At 40.4% G+C, this 12104-nt stretch overlaps 1 protein-coding gene across 2 annotated transcripts in view; it reads right to left on the bottom strand.

Moving 5' to 3' along the window:
* Window positions 1–11899, bottom strand: part of sema4f (sema domain, immunoglobulin domain (Ig), transmembrane domain (TM) and short cytoplasmic domain, (semaphorin) 4F) — a 51416-nt gene extending 39517 nt beyond the window's left edge. The window contains exon 1 of one of the 2 annotated variants that reach the window (XM_046851568.1): window positions 11042–11899. In XM_046851568.1, the coding sequence (XP_046707524.1) occupies window positions 11042–11129 (88 nt within the window). In that variant the 5' untranslated portion in view covers window positions 11130–11899. The remainder of the gene's footprint in view (window positions 1–11041) is intronic. The other variant, XM_046851569.1, reaches the window with a different exon arrangement.
* Window positions 11900–12104: the final 205 nt, after the last annotated feature.

Genomic DNA, 12104 nt, shown 5'->3' with positions numbered 1-12104 from the left:
AAAAAGAGGAAAGAAGGGCAGTGTGTGACCCAATGTGTGCCTCTTTAAGCGCTAATGCACTGTGCCTCTGTACACAAGATTAATGACATTGAGCTCAGCTGGCAGTGTGTGTGTGTGTGTATATGTGTGGTTGTTTTGACTTCATCGCTGTTTTTGAGGGTGTGTGCATGCCTGACAGTTCTTTTAATAGTGCTCATAGTCCAATTTGCAGTTAAAAGTTGTACATTGTGCATTTGCGTGGCTTTTTCGGAACATACATGTGCACACACACACACACACACACACACACACACACACACACACACACACACACACACACACACACACACACACGATCAATAGTTTCGCATGAATTAGTGTTTGAATCAGCCATGCGACAATCTGGATCCAAACAAATGTCTGTAAAAAAATGGGTTATTTATTTGCTAGAAAGTCGTTTTGACACCTTTAGAAACCTGTTGGTGTTTGTCTTCGAGGGCTTAATGATAACCAGCAATGATAAGGCATTTTCCCACCATTAAACAATGGCAAGGCTGGCTGTGTGTCAAGTAGTCTCTCTCTCTTTCTCTCTCTCACACACACACACACACACACACACACACACACACACACACACACACACACACACACATTTCTGGAGGTCACTTATATGTATTATTTGTACTTTTGTACTGCGTTTTACTCCAAGTAGAAAGAAATATTAAAAACAATGCAGACATATTTCATATATTTCAGCCAGCTGGAAAAACAAGCAAGCCTTCAACAGAGCCAGGACCAACATCCTGTAACGCACTGTAAAGGTTATCTCTGTCAATAATTGACTCAAGCATTAGTTCTGTGCCCCTTTCCCTCCCTCTCTCCGGCTCTCAGGGAAAACCCCAGAGGGTAGATCACTTTGCATTTGTGTGTTGTATGGGACAGCAGAGAAACACAGATCAGCACATGGCTTTCCATAATGCGCTCACACACACACACACACACACACACACACACACACACACACACACACACACACACACGTCATAGAAAGCTTTCACAGGACAAGAGTCCAGTGGTGTCCTTGAGCAAAGTCACAGCAGCTCATCAGGCACAGAGTTATAAAAGCACTATAAAGCAGAATTGGCCCACCTCTGTGACCAATCTAATTTATACCTACGCCAGAATGCTTGATACAGACTTACCAGTAGCTAGATCTTAAAGTACATTTTATAAATCACAATTCTCAGCTGACTGTCACTAGGCACGGTTGCCTGGTACCTCTGAAAACAAAGCTGTTTATGCATTACTGTAAGACCTCAGAAGACTACTGAGAGCGTGTGACAGAGACACGAAACACTAATTGTCTATGGGAAAAGCTTCGGATTAAGAACAAGTCAAATTCAGTAAGAACGACACATCAAGGGGATTATTCTAAAACATTTCTGGTAGTTATTAGTGACTGGTGGTCATCCTCTGAAGCCGAGCATAATGATAACCGTTTTTGATTCGGTGTTAACACTTGATTTATTTATTTATTTTTTTAATTCTCATAAAACTCAGAAAAATAATACTTTGCTTGACAGTTACTTCTTAAGCACTAGTTTGGTGTGTTGAAGAAATGCTTTTTTGGTCATTAACGTGGGTTGGATTTTGAGGTCTGGTTAGAATTTTATGGTTTTATGAGGTTTGGTGGCATCTCACAAAATACATTTACAGGCTATTTCAGACTTTGTACACATAAAAGTAAATTATGCCAACATACAAAACAAGGACAAGTCATTAATTGATTATCAATTTATATTTAATGAGGAGATTAAGGGGAGGGGCTGTTTGGATTTTTAACGTCATTTAGCTGCCACAAAGACAATACATGAGTCTGAGCTAGCGAGATTGTTTTTACATCTCAGGACTTTACCCAAATAGCGCCTCTGTAATTAATGAACCTAATATCTGCAAATGTTCAGACAATTGTTTTCTAAATGATTTTAATGACCGCCCCTAGTGGTGTTCATTTACATGAAATTGTAAGTCAAAATGTTTGTCACTTGCCCTGGAGATGATGATAACTATTATGTTACACTGAGACCACCAAAAGACAACGGATAGTGGACAACGCTGTAGTAGCTCAAACCCTTAAAACAGACACCTCTTCATCTTAATCCATATTAGTCAAAAACTAAAATCTATTCAGTGGTTATAGAAAAACTGAGAGGACAAGCATGTAGTTATGAGAATGTGGAGCAAAGGTTTATGTCTAACATCTTATGGGGTAGATCATTTAAAACATACAAACTTTTCTCCATCCCCGTCATTTATTAGATATACTCCAAGACTTTCTCCCTTCTACCTACCAATCTCTGTCCCATCCAACACAAGGTCAGATCTTAATCAGTACAAGGGATACAGATTGCTAGTGTGAAGCAACAGCTAGTTCGATTGCAACAATTTGTTTTGCCTCAAAGCTATCATTCTTCACAAGTGATTGAGAGAACCTGTAAGCTGTTCATGCAAATCAGAAATTTGAATAAATCAATTACAACTATAATTTACCTAAGAATTGCTGCTCGGCAACCAAAACGAACTTGGCACAGACCTTGCGAGTCTACGGGGTCTCAAAGCGGTAGCAGGCGTGATCTTTTTACTCGCAGGCAGTAGACCGGCACATATCCAACCGCTATGCACCTGTTGTATGTGTATTCGGTTTACATGGCAGTGGGTGAATTGAAAACTGGAAAAAGGCTTTCGATTCAGCAGCTACACTAGACCAAATCCTACACAAAGTACTTATCTTTTCCATGGAAAGGGATTAAACCAAACGCAGCAGGGTAGCAGCCCTGACTTTGAATTCAGGTTTTTTGTTAAGCGCCAAGAGGGCGTGTGACTTCCTCTGACCCCATCATCACCATATTTCTTTCCACAAACGACTTCTTTCGACATACCTAGGTTTCGAGGAGATTGGAGGTTTCCCAACAATCGTTCAACTCAATCATAAACCTTTTGCGCAACGACTGGAACGCAATCTCCTGATACGAGCGCTACGTGAGATTTTCCTCAATAAATATCCTTGAACGCGAGATTAAAATGCTACTCGCTCACTGCTGAGCTTCCTGAACTGAAAGAAGTATTGAATGTGTTTTCTGTCTGAGGCATGATGTGTGGTTTTGTATGTTAACAACAAAGATTTGTCACATAAATACGGTGGTAAAAATTTATATATTATTTAATTATTTTTTTTTTATTCTAGGTCATCCAAAAAAACTGGTTGTACGTGTTCAGCAAAATTGTGTAGGTAGTAAACAAAACCAGGCTAAACAGAATATTAGAGATTGGGGTATTCTATGACTGACCAACAATAATATGTACGGTATTAATCAAAGTTGGTCAACGCTGTGTATTCACAGAGAATCGTTTTCAGAAAATAAGTAAACCATGTACACAAGTAAAGGAAGTATCCATGTTACAGGAAATTTGATTACTATAAATCAGCAGGTCAAACTTCCCAGGATGTTTCAATATGTACTCATGGACTAATAATAATTGGTTTATATGAAATGAATGCAATTGGAAAACAAATAAAAATCCTAATCAGGATGTACAAAAGAGGCACAAACAAGATTTCCTCTGGTCATAAACAACTTTGATGAACTTTATATGACCTGGAGGAAATAGCATACATTTGATTTCTTCTCTAAAATTTTTGGACATTGATCTGATTTTTGTTTAGTACTTTAGATTACATCATCTTTTGGGCGTCTCAATGGGCGTGTTCTAATTAAAAGTCCTATGTGGTTTCACTTTTGGATACGAATGTAAACCATCAAGACAAATAGGTTCTGGGGTCAAAAAATACCCTTCTAATTCTAAAAGATACCCAAAAGAAATTTATAACCATTTCAATGTGAGTTTTATTACAGCTGCTTAAGTAACGAAGACTAATATGTCATTTTGACTGTTTTGTTTTAATTTTGTACATTTTATTAATGCTGTCGCAAATCTCCCCTTCATGTGTGTGCCTTGGATATCAAATTCATCCACTATATAAAAGGAAAGCGTACAGATTTAGGCAAGGATCATACCAGCCTGGCTGGTATCCATTGTGTTAATGGATAAACCAGAATATCTCTTAATTGAAGCCGATCCTGGTGGCTCTCAGATCCGCCACTCGGCTTCAATCATCGGTGTCCTCCATCCGTGTCACTGCCTTCTGGTTGCTTCTTTCTTTCTGTCACAAAGCTTTTAGTTAATAGGAAGTCATAACACTAGATCAAAGCCTGTGTATACTTACACGTCCTCTTGCTCTCCATCGGGCTTGGCTCAGAACCGCTCTTCACTCTGCCTGAGCAAAACACTTCAATTTCTATAATGGACTCAGATCATAATGTCTTTCTACCAGGCCATGTTTACCAAGCTGCAGCTACACAGACACTAACTACACACAGAGAGCGCTACAAACTGCACTATGCCTCGTGGCATACTGTACTCCTGCACTGGCCTACTTTGCACCAGCTCAACTCACTGGTAAAAAGTAAATCTACACAGAATTAAATGCATAAATAAAGAATCATTCATTTGCCGTTTTAATTTTTTCCATTCAACTGTAGTAGCAACTAAAGATTCCAGCTAGATATAAAAGAAATGAGCATCTGTTGCACAGGCTCAGACAGAAAACAGAAGGTGTGGCTGTTTTAGTCTCATCCATTATATATGTGTGTGGAGAATATGATATGACTGATACCAATTTACCTGCACCAATTTACACATTCCTCCTACAGCGAACTTACTAGATGCACCAGGAGCAACCGTCTCCTTTGGCCAAATACATGTTGGGGGGGCGATTTTCTTCCCAGTGGTTGACTACTAAATCCCTCCCCAGCATTTCACAAGCCATCTTATTTTAATTACAAACCCAGCCTCCAATTAGGGGCCAATAAAAGTGGGATGAAAGAAAGAAGACAGACCTAACAAGGGGATGGATTTACACCCTTTGGTTTCCGCCACTGAAACGCACACCACACAAACACACAAATCCATTAGTCAGGGCTTTCTGATTTAAACAGGGTAGCGCTATATATATATATATATGTGTGTGTGTGTGTGTGTGTGTGTGTGTGTGGGGCGGAGGGGGTTCTGGGAGATGAACTCCACAGCTTTCCTTTGTTCTCTCAAGGCTGCATCCTGCCATTAAGATCTCGATGCACAAGCTGGGTTTTCTTGCTGGCACTACCATGCTTGGAGTCAACCCCCAAAAGAAAAAAAATCCCCGAGACGGAGATTGTGCGAGTGGGCGGGGGTTGGGGGGTGTGAAATTGAAGGCAAATGCCAAACCCGACCTACAGTCAAGCAAATAACAGTAATTTCACCAGGTGAAAGCAAATCACTACATCCTCAACCCTTTCTACAAAGAATCTTGGGAGGATCAATACAATTTCTTTGCACCATATTTTTAAATTATGTCTAAAATCAATAACCCTACAGAAGTACTGTGCAATAAAGTGCAGGCTTCAACAGTTCCAGAGTTCTCGGCTCACCCACTGACTCATGGTGTCAGACCTCCTTCAAGTCTGGTGATGGGCTGATGTAATATTCAACTTCAATCAACTGATCATAGCAGGTACTCAACACAAGCAGTGACAACTGTGAAATACAGCCACTGCATCATTCCACAAATGCAGTGTGTGTATATATGTGTGTGTGTGTGTGTGTGTGTGTGTGTGTGTGTGTGTGTGTGAAAGATTTAGGTTCAGGGCCACAAGCACCTGACTACAGAGATTTATTTTCACACATCCTGTGACACACAAAGCTCAAAGCTCATGGGATACACACCAAACAGCCGAACCACATTTCCAGCATGTGTGTATATTTATTATTACAACACATATACATTCACCGTCCACGCAACCTGCCGGGCAGATGTGCAAAAAGACTAAATGTCTCGTCGGTTTAGCTCAATACAAGATGATTCAGTGTAGGACAGTTACAACACACTGCCAGAGGGAGCACATTCAATGTGTGTGTGTGTAGCGTTCTGTTGCGAAGCCAGTCATTTCCTCACCAGGTGTGGCAGGAGCACACACATCCCTAGACACCCTTTAGTTCCTTAGAATGGTATTAGAATGTTACAAGATGGATGCAGAATACGGGGAGAGCACATACAACCAATTTTTTTTTTTCAATTTTTCTTATTGAATATACAAAGTAAGGAAGAGATGTTACAGGAAAATCAATGAAGGGGCAGCGTGATACTGCTTATTGCAATTCCTTAGTTACTGACGTCACCCTGAAACTGATTATCAGTGTTTTATTCTTCTTGTCAAACAACACTGAGAACTATTTATTTATTAATAAATGACACATCATACCTCTGATCCATTCATAGCAAGTTTGTTCCTGCTATCATAAAAGCAGCTTGTCATGTGACCTACAAATCATCTGTCCTGAAGACTTTTCTCTCTTGAAAGACTTCGACTGTTACGTGCCGGTCGACTCGTTCCAAAAATGCTAAATGTCTCCTCAGAGAAAGAAAAAAAAATTTGGTAAATCAATAATCATGCCTTCATGTCCAGTTACTAAACTAGAATTATTAGTATTTCGAATAAAAACAAAGTTTCCTGTCTCAGAACTAACTGTTTAATATTATCTCACGTTTTCACTGGTGTTTGGTTAGCAAAAGCGAAACCGAAGCAAATACTGAGACCTTGGAATTGCTCAGTTCAAGCAGACAATCCTGATCTACTGCAGGGTTTAAGATAAATCAGAAAGCAGGTACTTTTTCCAATCTTATATCATGTTAGTCAAAGTTTGGGTGCAAAATGTACGACATTAGTGATTTATACACTTATATTAGGCCCTGTCAGGATGCTGCTGCTGCTTCTGGATGTCTTGCTTGATCACATTCAGAAGACAGCTGGCAGTCCTTTAGAGCCAAATATGTAAATGTGTGTGTGTGTGTGTGTGTGTGTGTGTGTGTGTGTGTGTCGTAGGTGGAAGTAAACTGCATATCTCAATATTGCTTTACACATTGTCCAAGCCTGGGTGACGGTTCTACCACATTAGATGCCAGACTGATCAACAAATTATGAATTACAACACAATAGAATACATAATAAAGGTCACGGCCTGCATGCTGTCTTTTAGACTTCGAAAATAAAAAAACGTTTGACTTACAAGAGTCAACCCACATAGTGGCACGCAAATAGTCAGGAATTGACTGGTAACCTACAAGAATGTGGCTTATCACCAGCATGTTCGTCACAAGTGGGTGAAAGATGAGGAGTTGGACGTGAGGCAGAGCATGATCATATAGAGAAGGGTGTCAGCATATCCACCCTCCCCAATCTCGGTCCAAACTTATAGACTGGATTACTCACTAGTCTTGTAATGAGTCATTACACAGCACACAACCACTGCACTATCAGGCAGCCAGACAACAAACAGTGACTTCTACTGACTCTGGATTTGTGTAACCTTTTGAATGAATACGACTTTTAGATAAGAACTTGCTTCCTTATATGGTTTGCTGTTTTAATGCTACTGTAATAACTGTATGGTTCAGTACCATTAAGCGAAAGGAAACATGGCAGAAAATCAATCAGATTGACCTCCAATGTCTGACCTCAGCTTTTCGAGACCTTTCTCTCGACCTCCTCGCTGAGGTTAGTGCTTTCAGCGTTCCACTTTTATTGGCATACAGAGCATTTTTCTTTGGGGCAAGTACTATGCCTATAAACATAACCTTGAGAATAGATAATGAAATCAATTTCCAAAATCCAATTAAGAAGAGTGAGCTGTGCATGTGCATGTGTTTGTGTGTATGTGGGGGGGGTTTTAACATCCAGAAAATAAATAAATAAATTATGTACATATACATTTCAGGGAAATGTCAAAGTTTATGCCGCAACACCATAAACTCCGCCAAGCAACAAATCTATTCATTTATTCAGCAGGAAGAAGCACTTCTCAGGGGGAAGGAAAAGTCAGCAGAAGTTGGAGTACGAAGTATGAATAAACCCTGACCCTCATGACAAACTCGACACAGAGAATCGCAGTGTTCCGTGCTTCGTTTTACACGCCAGCCTCGGCTCCGCTTACGTTAGTTGTGGCATTTCATACCGAACAGTCTAGCAGCTCATTGTGAAAGATGCTGATTTGAATTTACACTTGCGATGTGCTTTTGTGCTGATACGCCAGACTTAATCGCCTTCGGTGTAGGAGTGACGTTGGAAGAGAACGCATAGGTCACGATCCTGAGTAGGCTTAAGCCGGCACTTCATCTTTTCATTGTCTGGGCAAGAGTGCATTCTTAACGCGAGGCAAAAACACACTCCTTCACACATTGTTTGTTATGGTGCTCTGCACAATGGCCACTATATATAAGGATCATAAAAAAGAAATTTCCAATTCAGGTGTTCAATAAATTCCATAAGTTCAATGCCAGGCATTGGGGGGAGAATAATTAGGCAGAAGCCCGTTACAAACAGCATACATGCCAGTTCCTGTTACTCTCGCATGTGCGCCTGGTGGAGATAGAGAAAGAGAAACGCTAGACTAACATATAGCATGGGGATGTGGGGAACGTCAATAACAAGTGTGGAGAAAAAGCATCAAAAGCATCCATCAGCATCAAAATGCACTTTTGGTGGGACATTTCCGTAACGCTTACGTCATCGTTTTTGCATTTAACCTTGCCTAAAAAAAAAATGTCTTGTTTGTTAAACCTCAAGGTCATTTATGATGTCGGGGCTACCACTCAGTGTCATGTGAAGGGTATAAGAAACTAGTCAAGTGACCTGTAAATCCAATCTGACAACGGGACGAGGGTAGGAAATAGGGCTAACGTTATGATGTAAGAGTTTCCATGCGAGTCTTTACATGTGAGCAAGAACCACACTGATAGTCTGTACAACATACTGTACACATTACGCTATGGTTCTGGGGTGTGTAAGCGCTAGGCAGCGGACCGGTACCAAGCCGTGGATCGGAAAGAATAAAAACTTTGTTTATTTTGTTTCTATTTCTTATTTTATTGACTTTGGCTGTCTTCAGGTGTTCTATTTTTTTCCAAAAATGACCATTTCTGCCTAGGCCAATTTCACGCACTTGTTTCAGTCACAGCTTTTTTCTAGGCGTCGATAAACGGAAGCTTCCACTGATTCTGCATTCGGTTCAGTTGATTCATATTTTCATTAAATGTATTAATTAAATCATATCATATGTATACTAGGAGTATGATATGCATGGTATTAAGAGGGCTCAATTAAAAAATATATATAAGAGCATATAAATAACACGAGTTCTTTATTCCTTGTTTTAGATGCTTTTGAAAAGGGAACCGAGTGCGTTAGAGATGAATGAGGCCTCTCCTGAGATGAGAGAAGTTTGCGTGCTTGAAGAAATTTGTTTGGCACTTCGGTACCGGTGTGAGTCGGAAACAAACTGTGGAACACAGCGAGAACCCTGTAGTCTAAACACAATCTCCCACCGGGTGTTTAAGCGGAACATGGAAACATGGTCACATGATGCATCTGGCCATATGGGCATGATTAGAGACTTCTCGATCCCACAATACACTCTTAAAAAACGAAAAAATAGAAAATACAATAATTGCAAAAATACAACCTGACGGCGTTTGGGAAGCAATTCTAGCAGAAAAACACAAAGAGCCAAGATGTTCGGCAGCTCCAGAAAAGCAACGTGGGAAGCAGGAGAGAATTAAGTGTGGGAAATGAGGAGCAGAACCCAGGGGAGGTTCCATACAAAAGAGGGATTATCACACAAACTTTAATAAATGGCTTTATTACGTCTGAATAAATTCTGCCTCGGTGTGACAGCTTCTCTACGCCTAAACGCAAAAGGCAGTACGCATCAATTTGGCTAAAATTCAACGTTTGATGTTTTGCCATGCCATTTTGGTATCATTTAAAACCAGCTTTCTATTGTCTTCTATTCGCTCCTTTGGCTTGAAATTCATATTTTTCCCCACACTATATTCACTGCCTTAACTATACACTACATTCCCAAAAGTACATGAACACCGGACCAATCGTGAATACCCCATTACAGACTTCGTCCTCTTTTTCCCCCCCTTATAATAGTCTCCACTCTTTTGGGAAAGCTTTCGACTTGATTTTGGAGTGTGGCTGTGTGGATTTGTGATCATTCAGCCACAAGAGCATTACTGAGGTCAGGCTCTGATCTCAAGGCGGGAATGTCTGAGGTTGAAGTCGGCGTTCCGGTTCATCCAACACAAAGGTGGTATTAGTTGGGTTGAGGTCGGGGCTCTGCAGGACACTTAAGCTCTTCCAGTCTAACCTTTACGAACCTGGGTTTGTGCTCGGCAGCAGGATCAGCAGGAGAACTCGTAACGATAGAGCTGACAACATTATTGTAAACAACTATGTGCTTTCAATTTTCTGACAAAGAAGCACATACCAACTTTACGGTCAGGTGTTCTCATACTTTCAACCAAACTGCTGTAGATTTGCTAGAAGAAGAAAAAAAAAGATTCAAGCCAATACACACTTCCTGAGGAAATGCAAGCTTCACACTGCTTCAAACACCTGGTAGTAAAAATGCAAAGGAGGATTGGTATTGTTTTGGGGTTTTTGGCCTACACACTCACGCCTCTCTGAACACACACACAAAAAAAAGCAGAGAACATCAGTGAAGGGAGGGAAAACGAAACCACTGGCAACGCGTCCTCTTCTTTCTGAATCCCTGTGGGGCGTGAAAACAAATAAAGTACCTAAGGAGTGTCACACACCTGTCGCGCGTGCGACATTAACACACAACACGAGCAAACTAAAAACTCGGGTGAAACTAACTACAATTATAATAATAAATACAAAACAATAGCAATGTACTTTTTCATTTGTATTATTATTATTCATTCAGCACGTTGCGCTTTGGTATTTAAAGCGCACGTGAAACCCTGAGCGCACCTGAGAGAGATCACCTGATCAGCTTTGCATCTAACCAAATGGTGTGGGTTTTTTTCAGAGATTAAACAAACCTTGAGCACACGAGTGAAGGAGTAGAAGAGGAGAAGATTGACCTGCACACTGACCTTCATGGCTGCTGAGAGCTGCAGTCCAGGAGCAGAGAGGTAACACCAGCGCCACAAGTGCAGCGAGAAGACAGGTGTCCAGCTTCATGTTCCGCAGATCAGGAGCTTCTGAAGTTCAGGAGCACAGTGTGGAGAAGCGCAGAGTCTCAGCTGCAGCTCATTGTACCGCTTCTAATATCAATGTTTCGCCTTTTCTTTGGAATTAGAAACAAGTTGCACAAAAAAAATAAATACTATAAGCAATTTGTTTATTATCAATTAAATAAGCATCATTATAGTGCTTTTTTTCTTCTTCTTTTTTTAACCCCACACTCCCGGTGGCGTTTCCGTGTCTGGTTTCCAACGCCGTGGGAAAAAAAGTGTTTCAGCTCCGCGTTCAAAGCGATTTAAATGGTTGCATTTCCTCCAGAGGGGAAACTAAATATCTAATAAAATAACCAAAGTTGTTAATATCGTTAGAAATGATGATGAGGTCCAGTAAGATCACATTTGTGCTTCTCGGTGTGTCCGGTCAGGTCCTCCGTCCGTTCACTTGGAAGTGCAGACAAATTCAATACGGTCCCGTAATAAACCTCCTGCAGCTTCACACCGGAACCAGGAAAGAGTACAGAGCGCATCCAGAGCTCGCTGTCAGATCCTAGGAACAAACAGCTGAGTGGAAAAAAAGAAAAAAAAAAGCCTGGAAGCGTAAAAGAGGTAGAAAAACACAGCGCTTATTAGTCCCGAGATCCCAGTGACGAGTCTCTAACTACTGTATCCCGCTCACGGGCTCCATCAGAGCCCCGCCCACTCCCATCACCCACTAATCACCGACAGGTAAGCGCACACCACGTGACCCAGAATTACTACACCTCCAATAATCATAAACAACAATAATAATAAACACAACAATCTTTTTTTATAAGTATTATTAGTAGGTTTATAAATGATATGCAAATTAATATTATTTTAATTATTATTTATTTATTTATTTTATTATTTTATTTACATATGTTTTTTTATTATTATTCTTGTTATTGTGAGAATATTACTATTTTATTATAATTATTAATATTGCTGTTGT

This window comes from Silurus meridionalis, chromosome 6, assembly GCF_014805685.1.
Source record: "Silurus meridionalis isolate SWU-2019-XX chromosome 6, ASM1480568v1, whole genome shotgun sequence".
In the NCBI taxonomy this organism is placed as follows: Eukaryota; Metazoa; Chordata; class Actinopteri; order Siluriformes; family Siluridae; genus Silurus; species Silurus meridionalis.
Note: the sequence above shows the minus strand (reverse complement) of the source record. Positions and strands in the feature narration are given on the sequence as shown.